Source organism: Ovis canadensis, chromosome 9, assembly GCF_042477335.2.
Source record: "Ovis canadensis isolate MfBH-ARS-UI-01 breed Bighorn chromosome 9, ARS-UI_OviCan_v2, whole genome shotgun sequence".
NCBI classification, from domain to species: domain Eukaryota; kingdom Metazoa; phylum Chordata; class Mammalia; order Artiodactyla; family Bovidae; genus Ovis; species Ovis canadensis.
Genome location: NC_091253.1, coordinates 103,763,457 through 103,786,708, shown reverse-complemented (window position 1 = coordinate 103,786,708; position 23,252 = coordinate 103,763,457). Strand labels below are relative to the sequence as shown.

Below are 23,252 nucleotides of genomic sequence, written 5' to 3'. Positions count from 1 at the left end.
GACTCTCAAGAGTAGTGAGCATGCCTGGGCTTCCAGGTGGCACTAGTGGTAAAGAGCCTGCCTGCTATGCAGGAGATGGAAGAGACGCAGGTTTGTCCCTGGGCTGGGAAGATCCCCTGGAGGAGGGCATGGCAGCCCACTCCAGTGTTCCTGCCTGCAGAGTCCCATGGACACAGGAGCTGGGTCCGTGGGGTCGCAAAGAGTCGGACACGACTGAAGCGACTTAGCACACACGTCTCTTCAGCACTTATTTTCCATTTCAGAAACATATACCTTTTAATGAATAATTCTAATTTGTTTTCTGTGCTGAAGGTGTGAATGTCACCAGTGACTGATTTTCATCCTTTTTTTTTTGTTCCAGCATCTTCTAGGAGGACAGGCGGAGAGGATGATGACATCCAACATTTGGCAGCTTGGGCTACTTAGAATGGAAGTTTTGGACACAGCTGTACATAAGCCACGAAGATGTTTTTGCCAAATACAGAAGCTAACACAGATTGTTTTATATTTATACTGGATGAATGATTGTCTTTTAAGCCTCATAGGTAAAAGTTAAAGGAGTCATGTGTAGATTTAGGATCCCTTTAAGATGAAACGGGACTTCCCGGTAGCGTTTTGGAGGATCTCTTCCTCCCGATAGGCGGGACCATTCTACCTTCTTCCCTGCTGTATTTCCAGTCCTGGCATGTAGTTGGTACTCTCTATGTATTTGTTGAAAAGAAACTGAATCCTATTAACATGTAAAACATATAATCAACTATCAGCCACTTCAGAGTGACGTGTTCTGAACTTTCCTCCCTGTGCGAAGGCAGGTTTGCAGTGAGTGTCCATGTTAGGAGATTTGTAGCCCACGGTAAATGTACAAGAAATACAACTTTTTATAGGAGAGGCTTCTTGTAAAGAAGTCTTGTGTGAGTTTACACATAAATAGTTTCATTGAGTTTTGCAATTTAAAATCTTAAAGGAGTTTTAATTGACATTTACTATGCCAGTTAAGCTTGGAATGGGGCAATGGCTGCATTTCCCCAAATGTCTGAAAGCGCTAACAGCTTCCACTGCTGAGCGAGCCCCTCCTGGGTGTCATTTAGCCACTTAGGGAGCTGCATTACCGTTCCCAGGCCATTATGATGTTATTATGGCTTCAGTGTGCTAAATGTGTGTGTTCCTTCTTTTCTGTTTTGGGCTCTCTTGTACATTTATTTACAATTTGTGTCATATTCTTTGTAAATACATAAAAATATAGGCAATTAAAAATATATCTTAGATAAAATTTGGCCATAATGATTTTTAAATGGGAAGTAAAATTCAGAATTATGTGTTGCCCATAACGTGTCATGGGCCATAAAATGAGAAATGTCATTATAGAGAATGGTCTAGCAATTCCCAGCATTAGCTCAGGGAATACAAGCGCCAGTGGGATGGAGACAACACCAGACTTGGAGGAAGGAGTTCTGGATCCTGTTTCCCGCTCCGCCACGAACACAGTAAGCTCATCTGTGTTTTTCCACTGAGAAATCTAAGGGCTGACGGTTCCGTCCTGCCACAGGCCTTTTGCGTATGAAGTCCTTCTTAGCAGTCTTTCTACCCCCCGCAACACAGATACCACACCTTACTTAGTTCTTCAGTCCCAGTTAAACCGTCCCTTGTTTCGGGAAATATTTCCCTGATTGCAGACTAACTCAGGTCTTCCTTCTAAATGCTTCCGTAGCCGTCTGCTTTCTCCCCTGCCGCCCATCACAGTGTATGCTGCGTGTTTCCTTAAATGAGCGCTCTTACTGCTTTTCCTCTCCTTTGCTGCTGTGCGTCAGTCCCTCAGTCGTGCCAACTCTCTGCAATCCCACGGTCCGTCTCGTGGGGTTCTCGTGGCAGGAACACCAGCGTGGCCCCCGTTCCCTCCTCCGATGGGCCGCGTTTCATCAGAGCTCGAGTGCCACCCGTCCGACTCGGGTGGCGTGACCCGCACGGCTCTTAGCATCACTGAGTTCCTCAAGGCCCTCTGCCACGAGGAGGCGGTGATCCACAAAGGGGCTCCTCCCTGCTGCACGTGCTGCTTGGAGGGCAGGCACTGTGTCTCCGCCCATTCAGTCCACCCGCGCATCTCTGCACAGCCTCTCTCATGCAGCTGTCATTTAATAAAGGTTTATCAATATTATATGGAAGACTATTTTTACCTCTTTAGGTCATGATAGAATAACAGGAACTGGATTTACCTTCTTCTGTCACATAACTGGAAAACTGGATGGAATATATGAAGCAGCGGTTGTCAGACACTGGATGGAAGGCAGCAGAGAGGAGGCAGACAGATGAAAGGTGGACTCTGGTTCCCGCTCGCGGCCTCACGGAGCCTGGTGGGCTTACCGAGGGAGGAAATCCAAGGGGGAGGCTTCTGGAAAGGAGGGTGCTGCATGGAGAGGGGGGAGGGTGCTGGAAATCCGCAGAGTGGCCCCTTCAAAGTTTTTGGCTCAGAACTGGTCTGTATACATGTCTGAGGAAGTAACTGTCAGAGGAGGGACCACTGGAAAGAAGCAAGCAGGTCAGTCCCGAGAGCTCACACAGGGCAGGGGAATGTGTCTCCATCAGCCACGGGGAAGACCTCCTGCCAAACGGTATCAGATTGAGTCCTTGGAAGGATATTGCCTCATTAGTGAGGTCAAATTATGCCTAGGCTAAAGGCTGTTCTAGGTCCACCCTAAAAAGCTTAAAAGTGAAAGTGCTAGTCACTCAGTGGTGTCTGCCTCTGTGACCCCATGAACTGTAGCCCCAGGCTCCTCCGTCCATGGGATTCTCCAGGCAAGAATACTCGAGTGGTTAGCCATTCACTTCCTCAGGGGATCTTACCGACCCAGGGATCAAACCCAAGTCTTCCGCATTGCAGGCAGATTCTTTACTGTCTAAGCTACCAGGAAAGCGCCACAGAAAGGTTAAAAGCCAGTTTCAAAAGGATGAAACAAGTAACTTCACTGCATCCCAGAGCAAAACCCCCAGTGCTTAAAGGAATAGAAAAACTAATAAGTAGTAACAACAGACAATTAAAACTGGCACTCAACAGATAACATCCCCAAAGCCTGGCATCCAATGAGAAAATTTCAGGCATGCCAAGAAGCAGGAAAATGCAACCCAAAACCAGGAGAAAAGTCACACGGTAGGAATGGACTCAGAAGGGACCCAGAAGATGGAATTTAAAGGCAAGGGATAGTAAGACGGCTACTAAACATATATTCTTCATAAAACTGCTACAGTAAATATACTCCATATGTTTGGAAAAGAAGAGACAAACATGATCACAACGAAGAGAGAAATGGCAGATATAATAAAAAAGACGCAAACTGAAACTCTAGAGATGAAAAATATCTGAAATGAAAATATAGAAGATAGTCGGTGGGAGATAGTCAGGTTAGACATTGCAGAGGAAGAGGTTAGTAAACTTAGAGACATAGCAACAGAAATTACCCTAAATAAAATACTAAAGAGAAAAAATGGAAAAAATAAAGCAAGAATAAGCTTTGAGACCACATTAAGCTGTCTAACATGCGGGTTATTGAAGTCTGGAATTTTGGTGGTGGGCTGGATGAATTTGGGGGGGAGGGGGCTTGTTTGGGGTAGGGAATGGAATAGGATAGAAAAAAACTTCTGTAGAAATAATGGCTGAGAAATTTCCAAGCTTGTGAAAACAATAAATCTACAGTTCAGTGAAGCTCGTGTGCATGCGTGCTAAGTCACTTCCGTCGTGTCCGACTCTTGCCACCCCATGGACTGTAGCCCTCTGGGCTCCTCCATCCGTGGGATTCTGGAGGCAAGAATACTGGAGTGGGTTGTCATTTCCTCCTCCAGGGGATCTTCCCAACCCAGAGATTGAACCAGGGTCTCCAGCGTCTCCCAGATTGGCAGGAAGGTTCTTTACCACTGAGCCACTTGGGAAGCCCTACACAGACCAAGTCTTTCTAATTAACATTTGCATCTGAACTGAGATGTGCTCTGAGTGTAAAACACACATTGGATTTCAAAGACTGAGTATAAGAAGATTGTAGAATATCTTATTAATACCTTTATATAGAGTTTATGTTGAAATAGTTTTCAATGTATTAAGTAAAATATATTATTAAAATTAATTTCAGCTGTTTCTTTTCACCATTTTAAAATGTGGCTACTTGGAAATTAAAAATTACGTATGTGGTTCACATTCTATTTCTATTGGTTAGCCTTGGGCAAGAAGACCAGTTTCTCATTATTGATGCGTGCACAGGTGGATCTGAAGTACTAAAATGCCTGTGTTCAAAATGGAACACATTCTGTAGAAGGTGACCTCTTATTCTGAAAACAGACAAAATACACTGAAATAAAAGCGTAATGTTGCCCCTCTGTTGACAATAAGGAAGGAGTGAAAGAAATGAGAGAGAAGGTATAAAAGTAAATCATCCTTAGATTGAAGCGGTACTGGAAAGAACAAAGGTACTAATCAGTCAGCTAAATATGTTTCCAGCGAGGCATCTTAGAATGGAAAAGCTTCTGTTTGGAAGTTACGAAGTCTGGGATGTTTGCTAAGAACTGGTCTCACTGCAACTCAGTGGTACCTCAGGGGTGGATCTCCATTTGGTTACGGCTGTTTTGCATTTTTAAATAAAGTGTTTTCCAATATATCACTCAGGTTTTTTTCCTCCTTTTTTTTAATAAGAAACACTTGATGGCTCAGTGGTAAAGAATCCACTCGCCAGTGCAGGAGACAGGTTTGATCCCTGGGTCGGGAAGATCCCCTGCAGGAGGGCATGGCAGCCCACTCCAGTGTTCCTGCCCGGGCAATCCCATGGACAGGGGAGCCTGGAGGGCCCCAGTCCACGGGGTCGCAGAGTCAGACCCGACTGGAGCAACTGAGCCTGTGTGCATGCAACCCGTTCAGCATAACTTAAGACTTTTTAGAAGTGATCTGGAGACAGTTCCCATAATCAAAGAAAATGCGGGAAATGCAAATCAGAGGAATGTTAGGAGCCAGAGACTCTGGAGCTCAGACTAAGGGACTCCATCTTCTCAGTCCCCACAGCGAGGAAAGGTAAGCTGTGGCCATTCTGAAGAAGCTGTTATTCCGTTCAGGATCAAATTTCAAAGCCAGAATATTTAATTGGCCAAGCTCCCTGGATGCTCTTGAGCTGAGAAGCAGGAAGGGAGGTTTGCTAAAGCATAATCGAGGTTCTCTTACCTGAAGAAGACGGAATGGATGTTGGCCTTCTCAATCTAAACCACCACCTCAAACAGCAAATGCCCACGCACCCACTGAGAATGATTCAGTTTGAACTGCAGCATTTCCTCCTCCTTGGCAAACACTGAGTCTGAGCACTGATTTATTTAGTAGAAACTGGAGTAGTAGGTACCTTACACACTGCAATCGTCTGTGTCTTACTAAAACAAACAGAATAATCTGTTAAAGTTAGGAGTCCAAGCAAGAAGGAAGAAAAAGAGAAAGGAAAAATTCCAGAGAAGCTAGGACCAACAAGGACACCTTGGTAGCATCACATTATAGCCCAGTGGAACCAGCCTATGAACTGTTGGTCAAAGTCTAGCTCATGTCTCTACTTCTTTTCGTTTCTTTTAAGAGACATACTGATGTTTCTGCTGGAGAAAGTATTTCTTATTGCTGTTCAGTTGCTAAGCAATGGCTGCCTCTTTTTGACTTGGACTTGGCATGCCAGGCTCCTCTGTCCTCCACTACCTTCCAGAGTTTGCTCAAATTCATGTCCATTGAGTAGGTGATGCCATACAACCATCTCCTGCCTTCAATCTTGCCCAGCATTAGGGTCTTTTCTAATAAGTCACTCTTTCCAACAGGCCAATGTATTGAAGCTTCAGCTTTAGCGATAGTCCTGCCAATAAATAATCAGGGTTGATTTCTTTTAGGATTGAATGGTTTGATCTTCTTGGTGTCCAAGGGACTCTCAAGAGCCTTCTCCTGTACGTCAATTTGAAAGCATCAATTCTCCAGCATTCAGCCTTCTAATTTATGGTCCAAATCTCACATCCGTACATGACTACTGGAAAAACCGTTGTTTTGACTATAGGGATCTTTGTCAGTAAAGTAATGTCTCTGCTTTTTAATATATGCTGTCCAGGTTTGTCATAGCTCTCCCTCCAAGGAACAAGTGTCTTTTAATTTCATTGCTACAGTTACCATCTGCGATGATTTGGGAGCTCAAGAAAATAGTCTGCCACTGCTTCCACTTTTGCCCGTTCTGTTTGCTGTTAAGTGATGGGACTGGATGCCACGATCTTAGTTTTTCGAATGTTGAGTTGCAAGCCAGCTTTTTCACTCTCCTCTTTCACCTTCATCAAGAGGCTCTGTAGTTCGTTACAGGGGTATCACTTGCACTTGTGGTTGTTGATGTTTCTCTGGGAAATCTTAATTCCAGCCTGGGATTCATGCAACTTGGCGTTTTGCAGGATGCATTCTGCATATAACGGGCTTCTCAGATGGCTCAGCAGCTAAGAATCGGCCTGCAATGCAGGAGTGGTAGGAGTCTCAGGTTCGATCCCTGGGCTGGGAAGATCCCCTGGAGGAGAGCATGACAACTGCTCCAGTGTTCCTGCCTGGAGAATCCCATGGACAGAGGAGCCTGGTGGCTACAGTCCATGGGGTTGCAAAGAGTAGGACCCAACTGAGTGGCTTAGCACGCACTCTGCATATAAAATCAATAAGCAGGTGACAATGTACAGCCTTGTCATCCTCCTTCCCCAATCTGGAACCAGTCAGTTGCTCCATTTCTGGTTCTAACTGTTGCTTCTTGATCTACATATAGTTTTCTCAGGAGACAAGTAAGGTGGTTGGGTATTCTGCTCTCTTCAAGAATTTTCCAGTTTGTTGTGATCCACAGTATTTCTTAAGTTAGCTAAAATACTCCAACTTCAAATTTACTTTACATCATTTGTTTCCTGGCTGGCCAGAAGTTTTATTGCATTTTATACAAGACCTTGGAGCTATTGTTCTGGAAAAAGAAGACAGTGTATATTGACGGAGTACAGACAGGGCAAAACAGTAAAACTGCTCTTCAGAAGAGAGGTGTTCAAATGCTGAGCAAGTAGGCAATGCCTCTGATTGTGAATCCTCCTGAACAGTTCTGATATTCACAGGCTACTGAAGGCTGTCTATACACTATTACTTTTGCTATTGGGAGGGTTAAATGTTCCTTTTCAGCATCCAGAAAGTCTCCAATTCAGAATTCTCTGTGAAGCACCAAAAGGGTGACATGTGGGTGGCGTGTGGCATGCTTTTATGTGATATGTTTATATATCTGAAATGAGTCTAAGTGGATCATATATGCTCATGTACAAATTATACACGTGTGTTAAGACATGTATAGCTGCAGTCGTGTCTGACTCTTTGCAACCCCGTGGACTGCAGCCCACCAGGCTCCCCTGTCCATGGGATTCCCCAGGCAAGGACACTGGAGCGGGTCACCTTCTCCAGCAGTCACACTCACTCTCTACATTAATACAGTGTGTGTGTCCCGGACTCTGGAAAGTCTGCGGCTCCTCGCCCTCCACAATCCTCCTGGGCTCCCTCAGTCCCAGCTCTTGCATCTTTTTCTCTTTGGAGGGCTGTCTTCTTCCTGACTCATAAATGTGAATCTTTCCCAGACCTTTAATAACTCAGTTATTTGCTCTCTCTTGTCTTTACTATTTGTAGGTATCATTTTAAATCATAGCTTCAACTATCCTTTCTATGAGAGAATGACTTATATTGCTCATATACATTTACTCATCCAATCACCTGGTATTTGCTAAACACTGTCCTCTGAGCTCCGAGTCAGCATGGGGATTAAAGCTGAAGCAGTCCTGCAGTCGCAGTCCAGCCGTGACCTCTATCCCAAGCGCTAGTCACCGAGGGGCTAGAGGTTCACATGAGTCTTCCTGGCGTCACTTCCATATCGACATCTTTGTCTCAAAGTCTACTTTGCCTGGTGTTTGTATTAGCTACTCTCCTCGGCTCTCTTTTGATTACATTTTGCATAGAGTATCTTTTCCCATCTTTTTATTCTCAATCTATATTTGTGCTTGAATCTACCGTGAGTCTTTTGTAGGTAGCATAAAATTAGATATTTCTTTTTTTTAATCCATTCCCCAATCTCTGCCTTTTAGTTGGAGAGGTCAATCGTTCATATGTAATGTATTTACTGAATTTGCCATTTTGGTGCTTGTTTTCTATAATTTATGTCTTATGTCTTTTTTCCCTTAATTTCTCCATTACTTCCTTCTTTCAAAAAGTTAATAAACAGCTAGCAAATAAATACACTGTAGTGTACTATTTTAATTCTCCCGCAGCTTCTTTCACTATGTAATTTATTTTCTTAGTGCTTTTCCTTGGGGATTACAAATAACACTTTAATTATAACAAACTAGTTTAAATACAAACAACTTCAATATTATATAAAGCTTTGCTTCTATATATCTCCCATCTTCCTTTACAGTACATAAACTCCATCTTTAGGCATGTGTGCCCGTAAACACAGACTTGTAGTGATTACACTTGTCTTTTAAATAAAATGGAAAAAAGAGGAGTCACAAGTAGAAATCCTCACACTGGCTGACATTTGCCTGTACAGGCACCTTTACTGCTGTTCTTTATTATTTGTGTTGGTTCAGATTCCTCTCTGGGTGTCCTTTCATTACTGCCTGAAGGTCTCCTTTTAGCGTGTCTTGTGAGGCATGTCTACTAACAACGAATTCTTGCAGTTTTTCTTTATTAGGGAGTTCTTAATTTCTCCTCCATTTTTTTTAAAGAATAGTTTTGCTAGTTAAAAATTTTGGATAACAATTTTTTTCTCCTAAAAATTTGAATATGCTACTTTCTTCTGGGCACCATGGTTTTTTATGAGAAAACAGCTGTTAATCTTATGGAGGATTCTTTATATGTGATGAGTCTCTTCTGTCTTGCTACTTTAAAGATTGTCTTTAGACAATTTGATTAAAATGTGTGTAGAGGTTTTGAGTTTTTCCAACTTGAGTTTCATTGAGCTTCTTGGATTTGTTGATTCATATCTTTCATCAAAGTTGGGAAGTATTTGTCATTATTTTTTCAAATATTCTTTCTGCCCCTTCCTCTTCCTCTCTTTCTCTTTACCTGGGCACCCAATTACACGTCTCTTTGCTTGCTGGCCTCACACAGGTCTCTTATGCTCTGTTCATTTCTTTCCCCATTTTTTTCCTTTTCAGACTAGATAATCTTAATTGGTCTGTCTTCAAGTCCACTGATTCCTTCTCTCTGCCTGCTCGTTTGTTGCTGATTTCCTCTAGTGAATTTTCATTTCAGTTATTATATTGTGTTTTTCAACTTCCGAATTTCCATTTAGGTCGTTTTTCATGAAATCTCTCTCTTCGTTGATATTTCCTATTGGTGAGAAACTATTCTCATGATTTCCTCTAGTGTTTTAGAAGTTTTAGCTGTTTGAAGATATTTTTAATAGCCAGTTTTAACTATCTGTCTAAAAGCCCAGCAGCTGGTTTGTTTGGGGACAGTGTCTACTGACTGCTCCCCCCTTGTGGTTGGAGTGCACTGTCTTATTTGTGTGTGTCATATTACTTTGCTGTTGTTGGAAACAGGGCATTCTGATATCATACATGTGACTATTATAATCCTTCCCGCAGTGTTTGTTGTTTCTTGAACGTGTTTGCTTGCTTACTTTTCTGAACTCATTTTTTTTGGTCTGTAGTCTCTGCTGTGTGTGTCCAGTGAAGTCTCTGTTCCACTAGTGGTCAGTTAATAATTGAACGCAGATTTCCTTAAGTACTTGGAACTAAAATATGTTGTATAAAACAAAATATCCTGCACAAAGTGGTGTGCAGCGCTCTCTGTGCCTTTTACAAAAGCAGAATCACAGTCCACGTGGTTTGCTAACATTCCAGCAAAACTCCTGTTTCCTTGAGTGAGACATCTGCAGTCTGCACTGCATGGGAAATAAGGTTCATATTTACCTTATGCATTCCCCAGATTATTCATTTTTTCATATATGCTTGCACCAAAGACTACTTAATTATAGATATTGTGAGTTTAAGAAAGACACAGATCCTGCTCTTAGGTAGGTCACAGTCCAGCTCTGTGACCTTAGGAAAGTTTCTTAACTTCTCTGAGGCTGAAATACCTTTTTGATATAATAGGAAGACTATATCCTTGACATCACTGGATTATCATGAGAATTAAATGGGAATATATATGTAAAACTGGTACAGTACCTGGTACAAAATTAATGCTTAATAATTACTTTCTTTCTCCTCTTGCCAATTCTCAAAGCAACAGAGGCAATTTAGGTATCACCTGTCACCCTCTGCCATGTGCTAATTCTATGCCAACTGAGCACAAAAGGTCTTATTCAGTATTTTGCTAGTTTGTAAAACATGGCTTTGAATTAGATATTAATTAATTAATATATGTAGTCATTAATAAATCTGAAAGTGGCTCAAAAAGATGAAGCAACTTTCTGAGGTCATACAATTGCTAATTAGGATGAAGAATTTGAAATCAAGTTTCCTTGGTGGCTCAGATGGTAAAGAATGAATCTTCCTGCAATGTAGGAGATGTGGGTTCCATCCCTGGGTCAGGAAGATCCCCTGGAGAAGGGATGGCAACCCACTCCAGCGTTCTTGCCTGGGAAACCTCATGGACAGAGGAACCTGTCAGGCTACAGTCCACGGGGCTGCAAAGACGGCTACAACTGACAGACTAACGCTTTCACTTAGTTCAATACCTATATCCTTAACGTCTTCCCTGTATTTCTGCTGATACAAGTGCTTCCTCACAAGATGACAAGGACATAAAATCCTTAAAAAAAAAAAGTTCCAGACAAGTAGAACCTAAGAAAAGACCGTTGTCTGTCTTTCCTTGGCTGTAGAGGGCAGCAGAGGTCCAGACTGAGAAAAATGGTGCAGGAGTCCTCCTAGCATATCTCCCAGAAGGTTATTTTGTCCCCAAAGAGTCAGACATGACTTAGCAACTGAACAACAAGATCAAGATTATTTTACTTCGGACAGTGCAAAACAACAAAATTACATAAGCCTAAAACTGTATCAGAAGCTCCTGGGAAACTGGGCCAGATTGGTGCATTTCTAATGTTAATTATTTTCTGATAGTTTTTATTTTAATGAACATGTATGCTTTTTGCAGAGAAGGAACGCAAACTTTAGCTGAGAAGACTGAGGCAATAATAGCTCAAACACTGACTCCCCTGAGTCCCTACTGGAAAAGGTAGCCCTTCTATAGTTCTTGGTCAAGATCGACAAGTTCAAGATCAGGTTTTCCAACGAAGGCTCAAAGGCATGTGAGTTGCTTTCGCCCTCACTTCTTTCCTGAAGATGCCTGTGGGCAGGATCTGGGGCACGGAGCCGCCTCTGCGGCTTCTGATGACTGCGGCGCCTGAAGTCCCCCAGCGCCGGTTACAGGTTACAACGCGCACAACGGGACGTGAGTGAACGCACGCCCTCAGGCCCAGGGCCAGCGCTCGGGACTTCCCCTTCTCTTAAAACATTCTGTTCTCAACCCTTTAAAGATATTTAGTTAATACCATCAATAAGACTTGGATCAGCCTTGTTATTTAAGCAGGAGAAATGGAATTGTGAAATGTTTGAGTTTCTGAAAACATTGATAAAGAAAACAAAGTCTAACATTAGAGGGTTTGGGTATTGCTCGAAGCAACTGAATTGACCACTCCTGACCTGATCCGACGTCCTGAGTTTAGAAGATCGTTTGCCTGGCCCCTCGAGGCAGCAGACTTCATTGTGAGGATTCCGGGGGCGAGAGCTGTCAACAAATGAACCTAAGCACCCGAGCCAGACCACAGAGCGAAGGATGGCGGGCAGGTACTTGCTGAGTGCCTCTGCTGAGTCCCGGGGATACAGAGGAAAGAAAGGCCTGTTTATCACAAGAGGGGGTGCAGTCCAGGGGAGCACAAGCAGAGCGCTGAGGCGGGCCGCTCGTCTGGTCCCCGGGGGCCACCAGCTACTGGCTGCCAGACTCCTCCTGGCGAGGCTCCCTGGGAAGCTGACTCTGAGACAGAAAGGAAAACAGGAAGCTGATTAAGGCCGGCTTTGGCATCAGTGCCCCAGGGAGGGATTAGACAGAGAGCTGAGAGGCAGTGCGGTCTCACGGGAGGCCTTGCTGACTCCACGAGGGCACCAGGAAGCGGCGCCTGAGTGCGGGCGACCCCGTGGTGCTCACTCGGGGTGCGGCTGCCAGCCAGAGGGCGCGGTCTTGGGGTGAGGAGAGCCACAGGCAATGCGGCGAGGAGGCGAGCCCGGCAGTCCTCTGCTGGAGGGGATTCAGAAGTCACCTTACCGCTTCCACCGCAATGACCTTCCATCATTGAACTTTGTTGATCTTTATTTTCTTCATGTGTCAGATAAGTGTTGAAGATATCTTTACATGGTCAAAATTAGGATTAAATATAACAATACAGGCAACAACATCCATGTTGTGCCCGGCACATGAGACCCTGCAAAAATTCTCCATTGTCATCTTGCTCACAGCTTCTCTAGTGGATACAACCACCACTCTGGAGGGCACTAGGTTTTCAGAAGCGGGTAAGCACAGTTCCGTGCCCTCAAGACGTCTGATCAGGGGAGGCTGGCACACCCAAGTCAGTCCTGTATGATGTGTAAGGGTCCCAGTGTTGCTTGGCTGCCTTGGGCTGGCCTTCCGGACCAGCTGTTGCCTGGTTGAGTGCTGAAGGGTCTAGTCTGCGCTGCTGATGGGTAAAGTGAAAGAGAACGCTGGGCTCCAGGGGGTCCGGCACACCAGGAAGGGAAGGTGAGAGACAGCAGGTGGGGAAAGATGAGGCTCCTGGGAGCAAGTGCTGAAGGCCTCAGATGTCCTAGGGGAGGGTTTGGGTTATGCGGAAGGTACTAGGAAGGCAAGGGAAGATTTTTAAGTGCTGATCAACTTGCGGTTTACAAAGTCCAGTCCAGTCCAGTCCAGTTCAGTCGCTCAGTCGTGTCTGACTCTTTGCGACCCCATGAATCGCAGCACGCCAGACCTAGTTCACTCAGACTCACGTCCATCGAGTCAGTGATGCCATCCAGCCTCTGTTGACCCCTTCTCCTCCTGCCCCCAATCCCTCCCAGCATCAGAGTCTTTTCCAATGAGTCAACTCTTTGCATGAGGTGGCCAAAGTACTGGAGCTTCAGCTTTAGCATCATTCCTTCCAAAGAAATCCCAGGGCTTGATCTCCTTCAGAATGGACTGGTTGGATCTCCTTGCAGTCCAAGGGACTCTCAAGAGTCTTCTCCAACACCACAGTTCAAAAGCATCAATTCTTTGGCGCTCACAAAGTCCAGCCTGTCACAAAAACAGACACAACTGGAGAGGGCCAGAGTGAACAGAGGAGACTCACCCCGGGCTTCGTGAACTGAGCGCAGGGCAGTGGGGTTTGGAAGTGGAGGGAGGTCAGGAGGGACTGAAGAGTCAGATACGCTCACCTTCCCATTCGAGGGGCTTGGCGGATGCGGGGACCCTTTCCTGGGGGAGAGGGTACCCGGAGGCAGGGGGACCCGGGGGTGGGGTGGAGACCGGTGTGGGCCGGTCCATCCACACCGCGGTTTGGGGCCTGTCGGTGACCTCAGGGCTGCTGAGGGCGATCTGCAGGAGGGTCAGAGCGTGGAGCTCGTGATTGCAGCCATGGAGAGAAGGCGGCAGGCTGGGAGAGGACCGGCCACCAGACTGGCGGTGGGAATCCCAACGGAGGAAGGAATGGGAGCAGGGAAAGTCCAGGAGGCTTTCTAGCTTCTACTGTATTTTGACAGTGTGGAAAAAAGTCCTATTTCCATGCAGTCAGGAAGCAGCTTTCCGTCTTTTAATTATTTGAGCAAAGCCACTTCGTTCTGAATGTCAACTTCTCCTTCAAAAGAAAGAAATGGAGTAAAGAGGAAGAATTTCATTTTTTCAAAATAAAGTGACAAAAGTTGTCAAGCATACAATGTTTAGAATACTAGCTGAGTGAAAAAGGAGCTAAAGCCCAAGAAAAGTTTTGAAAATAGAATAAAGAGAACGTGAGAAAATGAAAAACTTTTAGCAACAACTTTCAAACTTGTGTAGCTGGCATCCTAAGTGAAAAATAGGTAAAATAATACAAACGGATACTCTGAAGTCTGCTACAATGAAAAAGCGGTTGATAATGACTTTTGAAATTTCAAATATAAAAGTAAGGCAAAAGTCAGTTTTCTGTTCCTACCTTGCGAAGGTAACAATTCACCAAAAATTCTACAGTAAACGAAATACCTTCCTCCCTTGCTCTTGGAGGTCTGGATGGGATGGTAAGCCCAGTTTTCTCAGATGAGACAGTCACTCAAGAGAAGCTTTCTGGACTTCGCCTCCTTTTGGTCAGACAGACCCTGGAACAGCAGCCCGGCCCAGACCGCGGACCTAAGTTCGAGGCCTCCATCGGGTAGCCATGATGCTACCCGGGGCCGCGGGAGCCCCGTCCACCGGCGCCCCTCCCACCCCCGCCTCCACCCGCTGTCCCTCCCACCGCCCCCTCACCGGCGCCCCGCCCACCCGGCACCCCTCGTACCGGCGCCCCGCCCACCAGGCGCCCCCTCCCGCCAGCGGCCCTCCCACCTCAGCCCCGCCCACCGGCGCCCCCCACCGGCGCCCCGCCCACCGGCGCCCCTCCCACCGGCGCCCCTCCCACCGGCGCCCCTCCCACCGGCGCCCCGCCCACCAGGCGCCCCTCCCACCGGCGCCCCCCTCACCGGCGCCCGGCCCACCAGGCGGCCCTCCTAGCTCATCGCCAAGGCCAAGAGGAGCGGCTCGCTAAACTTGGCCAGAAGCTGCTCCTTTCCTGAAAAAATGCTGTTTGAATTTTACTCATCGGAACTTTAGAACGGATACCTGCTTCTTTATAATCTAGGCAACAAGGCTGGCCGTATGGTTTAACCGAGCCTGAAAGTCGGCCGTCTTTGGGACCCTCTTTTCTTCGTCTCACGCTCCCTCTTGTGCACCAGCGAGGCGAGGCGGCCGGTGACCACCCCAAGTTTGCTGTGAGAGCGCTGGAGGCTCCTCCCCAGCACAGGGGCCTGCGACTGCGCTCCCTGGGGGTCGCCTGGGCTGACTGCTTCTCAAGGAACTGATAGGAGCCAACGTGCTTGCTCCGCCAGGCGAGAAGCACCAGTAACTTCTGCAGCAGGCGGCTCCCAGGGGCGGGGCTTTCACGGCTCAAGGGCAGAGAGGAATCAGGACGGCATGATTGCAGCAGCAGTTGAGGGCTCAACATTCCAGTAAATTCAGAGCCACAGCGCTCCTTAGCTGCGAGCTTCCAGCGTCGGAATGGGCAGCCATTCTCAAAGCCATCAGGAAGGAGGATAGAATGCATGCATCCAGGCTCAGGCTGGGAGCTATTGACCCTGCTTACGGATACTGAGCTCCCCAGGGGGCGCTAGTGGTGAAGAACTCGCCTCCCGAGGCAGGAGACGTAAGAGACGCAGGTTCCATTCCTGAGTCCGCAAGATCCCCTGGAGGACGGCATGGCGCCCCACGCCAATGTTCTTGCCTGCAGGATCCCATGGACAGAGGAGCCTGGTGGGCTACAGTCCCTGGGGTCGCACAGGGCCGGACAGGACTGGAACAGCTTAGCACGCACGCACTCACACTTACTGGTATTAAAATGTGACTCGTGAAACCCAAGAAGAGGGAATATATGTATACATGTGGCTGATTGACTTTTCTGCACAGCAGAAACTAACACAACATTGTAAAGCAACTACACTCCAATTAAAAAGAATAAAATGTGCTGCATGAAATACAAGGAAGAGGGTATATATATACATACCTATATAGTCTATCCCATATATATACGTATATATATGGCTGATTCGCTTTGCTGTGCAGCAGAAACTGAGACAACATTGTAAAGCAACTACACTCCAACTAAATAAGTAAGTACTTAAAATATGTTGCATGACCTTTCTTCACCAACGTCTTCCATCGATGTAAGCCTAAAAGGTTGAACTGGAGTCTGGAATCAAGGACAAAATTGAGAACCTCTCTCCAGTGGCTGTGAAAAAGTTAACACACAGATAGTGGCTATGATCCAATATCCATGCCATCTTTATGGATATAACCAAACACAACAGCACCGGGCTGGGAACCAAAGAGACCTGTTTTCCACAGCATTCTACTGCTTGATCAGTATTCAGGTAATCTTCCTGGTGTGAGGTTTTACCTGTAAGATGAGGGGTTTGGAGCAGAAGACTTACTTGATGGGCTCCATCAGGCATGAACGTTCTAGGATTCGGAGCTAATGAAGTAGAGTCTGTCTGCAAACTTGCACCCCTCAACTGCTGTGGAAAAGTTTTTTGAATCACAGTAGCTTCTGGGGGAAAGGCAGATTTGTTACCTATGGGATTCGTGCTAAGGGTCAGTTTAAACCAGCCAATTCTCAAAGTACTTTTAGTTATACTACACCCTCTGAGTCCATATTAATCATAAGGCATGTCTGAGGGCTAAGAGGTTCAAATACCTTATTTTTAACCTATTTTTAGTTTCCAAGATTAATCCACCCATTCATATGAAACAAGTATCCGTAGAGCCTCTGGCGTGCGTATGCTTAGCGTCTGCATGGGGAATGACCTTAAACAAGCACAACCCAAAGCAGTAAGTGCCCTACTAGAGGCGTGCACTCGGTGCTAGGGGCCCACCTTCCGGGTGTCCTGGTGGAGACTCGCCATGCAGAGCTGGAAGACAGCATGTCCGGAGTCGAGGGCTCTCAGAGGCGCCTGCGGAAGTGGCTGGGTCAGGAAGGGCCTTGTTCATTGCACACATGTCAAGCACAGGCCCTACACTGAGGTGGGCAAACAGACCACAAAATGCTGGGTAATTGAGAGCAAAGTCTAAAATGTTCCTGTGATATTTCTGTGGACAGAATCCAATGCCAGCATAGATTGTGTTTTTGTTGCCATCATTTTTCCAGAAACGCTATCGACATGGGCAAGACTTTCATGATTAAATTGGTTAAATTTAAGGAAATTCTTAGAGCGTCCCAGGCGGGATGTGGTAAAGAACCCGCCTGCCAATGCAGGAGACATAAGAGATATGGGTTTTTCCCTGGGCCGGGAAGATCTCCTGGAGAAGGAAATGGCAATCCATTCCAGGATCTTTGCCTAGAGAATCCCATGGACAGAGGAGCCTGGCAGGCTATGGTCCATGGGGTCACAAAGAGTCAGACACAACTGAAGCGACTTAGCATGTACACTGCACACAAGGAAATTCTTATTTACATATCTCAAAATACAAATTTGTTAGATGATGTCACTTCTTAGCAGAAGCTTGTGAACAAAGAATGGAATAACATTACTCAAATAATGTTTGCTTTCAAACATTTCAGAATTAAAAGCTCTCTATGCAGTTGAGTGAGGCACCAACCAAGGTGCAAGGCATACTGTCCGTCTGGTCACGGTGGCCATTCTGTGCCTGGAAAATAAATTTAGGAAGTGACTTCTGTATCAGCTTCTTATGCCTTGACAGCACACCGAATCAACAGTATTCCTCTGACATATTTGAAAGGTGAGATTAAACCAAAAGAAAAATGCTTCCAAGAATGTTTGAAGGAATTTGATATCTGACAACAAATCAGCTTCTCTCATTTCCCTATTTCTTTGTGTCCTTAAGCAATATGCCTATTTGCTTTATGTATTTACATTTACACTTTAAATTTCAGTGTTTATAGAACAGTTGTAAGCATCACTCATAAAACAAGACTTATTGGGCAAACTGCAGAAGCAGGAAGTTGAGGTTTCCGTGGGTTTTGGCTTTATTCTTCTATTGAAAGAAAATGTAGCGATAATGTTGTCCTGGAAGGTTTGGGGTAGGCAAGTAGAACATTCCAGGTGCTTAAAAGGCTAGTATGACTAAGAAGTGAGCAGAGTGAGAGGCGACCTTGAGGAGGTGACCTCAGGTTAATTGTCAACTAGGGTGCCTTAAACGTGCATGTCCGTGAACATATTCAAACAGAGATCCCACCATCACCAAAGAAAACTGTGGGAAAAAAAAGAGAAAACTGTGAGTGGTAGGAATATGGACAGTTCAGCATTTCAGGGAGCTTTCTCTCCTCCTCTTAACGCACCCGCTGTGGCTGAACTGCGACCTCTCAGGGACACAGCTTGGTGGGCACTGCGTGAGGCACCTGTGCAAGCCCCCCGCTGCCCTGGGCTCGGCTGGTTCCAGGCCGCGGGTGGTGCCAGGTCCACAGCTGCGTGCTCGACATACCCTCCCACGTGTCCTCCTTTCAACAAAGTGAGCTGGTGAGCACTCCCATTATCTCTATTTCAAAGGAGCACTGAGGCTCAGAGAGCCGAGGTAGTTTGCTTTACTTGGTAAGAAGCAAGAACCCAAGCTTAGGTCTGTTTAATTTTAAAGTATATTCTTAACTAGCTTTGGATTAAGAGAAAAGTGAACTTGGAAGGTTCTGGGGTTCCAAGAACTGGAGAAAATAAGGAAACATTTTGTAGATATGACATATTCAGAAAAGTAAACCCCACAGATTTTTACAAAATATTTTGAGGATGGCATTATGAATATATCCATGTAAACTATATCAGGGGCTTCCCTGGGGGCTCAGATGGTAAAGAATCTGCCTACAGTGCAGGAGACCTGGGTTCAATCCCTGGGTTGGGAAGATTCCCCTGGAGAAGGACATGGCAACCTTCTCCAGTGTTCTTGCCTGGAGAATTCCATGGACAGAGGAGCCTGGTGGGCTACAGTCCATTGGGTTGCAAAGGGTCAGACACGACTGAGTGACTAACACACACACACACACACACACACACACACACACACACACACACACACAAGCTGTATCAACCACAAAGATTCCTCCATAAAGGAGAAGTTAATGTATTGCCTAGCTAAAAACTGAAAGACATTTCCAAATATATTTCTATCTTTCAACACATACAGTAAAATCTTACTTTGAACATAAAGCCATTCACATACTATAAAACCAGTGTCTCCAAGATCCTGTAAATAAATCACTGATGGAGTAGCTCCAGGATTGCGGTCTGAAACTGTGACTTATCAGCCTCCCATGCTGAGCGCCCTCCTGTGTCCGCCTGTTGCACTCCCCTCCACCTTCACCTCGCCTCCATTTCTGGGGCATGAGCCGTTTGCTGCTGTGACTTGCTCTCCCTTATTATGCAAGCTTCCATCACTTCACCTCGGGCCACCTTTCACTTCTGCCTCTGTCTTCCAATTCCTGTCCATTTATCATAAGTAAAGCATTATTGATCCGTTTTAGGCAAAAGCACAGCCCTTACTTTGATTAATGAGTATAAAATTAGAGCTGGTGATTGATAGTCTTTTGTGAAACATGAATGCATGAAGACATTAAAAAATAGAACGAACTGTCAGGTAATGGTGTCTCGGCAAGGGGTTCCCTTGTATGGCGGTAGGTGGGCTGACTTGGCTCCGCCTCGGCTGGTGGACCGAACACAGCGAGGGACCTGGCGGTTTCTCCGCTTCCGTGACTTTGTGCAGTTGTTGCCTCGAGTGTGCTGCCTGAGTCACCAGGCTGGAGGCTGGCTTGGAAGCGGTCTGTATCCTTCTGGCAAACCGTTTGCACTGCTTGTGGGCCCATGCAGTTGAGGTGGCCTGATGTGTCATTTTGAGGAGACTCCAAATCTGTATCATCTCTTTGTGCTGGGCCTGGCTCACTTGGAAATCTCCCATTCGATTCTTTACAAAAGTCTCCACTTAACTTTCATCTCTAACTTATCTGCTTTCCTGAAGCCCTGTGCATGGGTGCTAAATCGCTTCTGTCCTGTCCAACTCTTTGCGACCCCATGGACTATAGCCCGCCAGGCTCCTCTGTCCATGGGATTCTCCAGGCAAGAATACTGGAGCGGACTGCCATCCCCTCCTCCAGGGGATCTTCCCAACCCAGGAATCGAACCTGAGTCTCTTATGTCTCCTGTGTTGACAAATGGGTTCTTTACCACTAGCACCACCTGGGGAGCCCCCTGAAGCCCTGTTTGTCCACACAAATATTTGCTTTAAAGTTTTCTTGCTTAATCACCAGTTCAAACTTTATAGATCCCTGGATGGGGAAGATCCCCTGGAGGAGGGCATGGCAACCTGCCCACTCCCATGGACAGAGGAGCCTGGAGGGCTACAGTCCATGGGGTCGCACAGAGTTGGACATGACTGAGGAGGGCCTTAACATGCAGTCTCAACAGATTAAGTCACAGGGAAGTGTGGTTAGAACAAAAACCATTTGTAAACCGGACAGAGCCTACTCAAGCTTTCAGAATGTAAAATATAGGGTAAATGATGGAATGACTAGGTTAGTTAACGAACGACTCTCAGTCCGTCCACCAACGTCAGTTTAATGAAGGCTTCCCAGTGTTTCTCCTGTTCACAGGTAGACTCCTGAAGGGCCAAGGTGACGCTATTCGGTGCAGGGGGTCGTTTGTCAGAGTCTCTTCCTTTACGAGCACCTGCTATGGGAGAGGCTGAGCTGAGGGTTTCCACACTCCATTTGGACCACCACAGGGCCACAGTGCGGATGGCACTGTCTTCCTTTGACAGGAGTGAAGTAGATGAAGGAACTGGCCTTGAGGCAAACACACTGCAGATGATGGGGTGATGCACATACTAATTACTATTAGTTAGAAAGTAATTTAAAAATTACGAAGACTTTTTTCAGTACATGCTTATTATAGAAAAGAGAGAGAATACAGATTCATGATAGGAAGGAAATAAGACTGCTTCATAATTCCATCAAGTAGATAACCATGACTATGATTTTATTTTTTCTGTATACAAATGCATAAATGTTGAATACCTTTTTACTTCTAAAAGTGAGATAGTGCTATCTTGAAGTATGCTTATTTTAATTATACCATGAATATCTTTAAATCTTCTGTAACATCGCTTTATTGGGTACAATACAGTCTACTTTTTATCTATCATAAAATATTTGACAAAATCTCCTCAGTACTGGAAACTGGCTGACATGTTCAAGATAAATGTGATGTATATCCTTTAACCAAAATTTTTAAACATCATATACATTTCTTCATTGCTCCAACTCTAGTGAAAATACATTAAAAAAAAGCAACTATATCTGATTACTAGTGAGGTTGAAGTATTTACATTTTACTGTATATTTGAATTTTTCTTAACCTTTACTTTAAATGCTAAATATTAAAATTAGCCCAAACAAGACAAAACTGTGGTATGGTGCTCTTATTGTATCCCCTCTAAAGGAAGAAGAGAAACATGGTTCTCTCTGATTATAAATTACTTTTGGAATGAAAAACAAATTATCTGGATGAGACAGCTGGGCCCATGAAGTGTATTTCTGATGCTTGTCACAGTAGTATACCTGGGATCATGCGTTTCTGGTGTTCATTTTAGCACTGCTAACATACGAGGCCCTGACAGGGTTTAGATCAATGTAGACTAGGCAACGGGTGTGAAGAACAGTTAATCCTTATGAATCTGACTTGAGTTCTGCAAGGCAGACCGCTCCTCTGAATTTTGGATGCCTGCTCGAGAGCTCCACTTGCATGACCTACCGTATTTCAAATCCAGTGTGCCCCAAGCTGAATCAAGCCCCTAGACCCGCCTCTTCCTGTGTTATTCTCTTCCTCAGTTGGCAGCACAACCCACAGGAAGTATCAATCCCCAAGACTTACATTTTTCTTTCAAATACCTCTATTTTCTCTACTATTACCCTAACTTAGGTTATTCAATAAATATTTTGAGCATCTGCCATTTCTTTCTAAGCTTGGTAGTTGTGGGGCAGGCAGGGATTAGAGGAAAATAGGCAAAGCCTTGCCTTTTGGGGCAAGCTTTGGGGAGGCGGGCAAGTGGAACAGAAAATAAGAAAATAAGAAAATTGACATGGAAATGACTGTTTTGAGGACCATTTTATGTTGCCTGAAGAGGAAACATTTAACCTGAGACTTGGAGGAGAGGAGCCAGGTAGGACTTGGGGTATGGCTCTCTAGACAGGGGTTATGGGAAGGTGGCCTGTAGCGGGCGTTAGGGAGAGGGGTGGCACAGTGGAGCCATGTTTGGAGACCTCAGAGAGAGGTTTGGGCATTATAATATTAAAAGTGATGAGGAATCTTTGAAAATGTTTAGGCAGAGAAAAAAACATGGTATGATTAATGTTTTTCAAAAAGAACAGCAAGGCTGCTCTGGGAGACTGGATTAAAGTGGGGCAAAGGTGGAAGCTGACAGACCCTCCCAGTGCTGTATTTCATGAGGGGTTTTTGTGGTTCCGGTCAGGGCGATGGCAGTGGAGACGAAGAGAACTGGGTAGATTCAAGGCATGAGACAAGCGATCTGCTGTCACCTCCAAGCTCAGAATACAGACATAATTTACCCACTCACGGTTCCCACGTTCTCGATAGAATGGGCTCACCGACGTCTGTGGTAAGCTGAATGTTCACGGCTGGCTGCCTAGAACACCTGCACTCGTGTGTGACTGATTACCAAACTATCAGTTTTGTTTTCAAAACTGTATCAGCCATACTTAAACTAAGTTTAAATATATTTATTAATAGTAAATAAAGCAGTGAAATATGAGATAATTATTTCTGGGAAAAACCAGGTCAGATGACACTTGGTAAAATAAAGGCAAAATAACTACAGGACTGAAGAAAACAGTAAGAAAATATGTTTCACGTCACAGGACCCAAACCAAAGCTAAGCTTCAGACAAAAGTGCTAGGGGTGTGGCTTATCAAGAGAGAGAACCAGAAACTCTCATCCTAGTGAAGCTATACCAAGTAAAAGTTTGAACCGCTGTCAGAACATTAGTAAATGAAGATACAGTATGTACCCTACATTAAAACGCCTGCCGGGTGTATCGCAGTGTGTGTCTCTGATCTATTACATCAGGGAGGTGGACTTCGGCAGTTTGTAGCTGTTCCTAAGGCATGGGAAGAGGGAGGGAGAATTAGGGCTAATACCTGTGTCTTGTGCAGGCTGGAGCTGACACTTGCGCTTGGTGTGCCCCTGCGTTCCACCTGAAAAAGCAGCTAAAGCACTGGACTTCTGCTGCTTGTCTCTATTTGCCCCCTTCCAGTCCTCTCATTCCTGCAGTTCATCATGAATATCTCTATTATCACGTTTACCTCATGCTGCTATAGATAATAAAAAAACCCACTCACTCTAAACTCCTGGAAGGGATCACATACTTCTCAACAATTTTTATAACCCAGAGAAGATACACAGTAGATATTCAGTGTTGTTGAATGAACAAATGAAAGAATAGGCTGGGT

General features: G+C 45.3%; 1 protein-coding gene and 1 long non-coding RNA gene across 2 annotated transcripts in view; one reads left to right on the top strand and one right to left on the bottom strand.

The window, feature by feature from the left end:
* The window catches only part of CHMP4C (charged multivesicular body protein 4C), a 32,337-nt gene extending 30,185 nt beyond the window's left edge, over positions 1 to 2,152 (top strand). Inside the window, exon 5 of the mRNA XM_069600720.1 lies at positions 362 to 2,152. Coding sequence (XP_069456821.1) covers positions 362 to 426 — 65 coding nt within the window. The 3' untranslated portion in view covers positions 427 to 2,152. The remainder of the gene's footprint in view (positions 1 to 361) is intronic.
* An 8,819-nt stretch (positions 2,153 to 10,971) lies between these two features.
* LOC138446015 (uncharacterized) lies at positions 10,972 to 14,435 on the bottom strand. The gene is made up of 3 exons (XR_011259094.1): positions 14,246 to 14,435; positions 12,308 to 13,306; positions 10,972 to 12,019 (listed from the first exon to the last, which is right to left on the bottom strand). It is a non-coding gene; the product is annotated as an uncharacterized lncRNA (long non-coding RNA).
* Between the last annotated feature and the right edge of the window lie 8,817 nt (positions 14,436 to 23,252).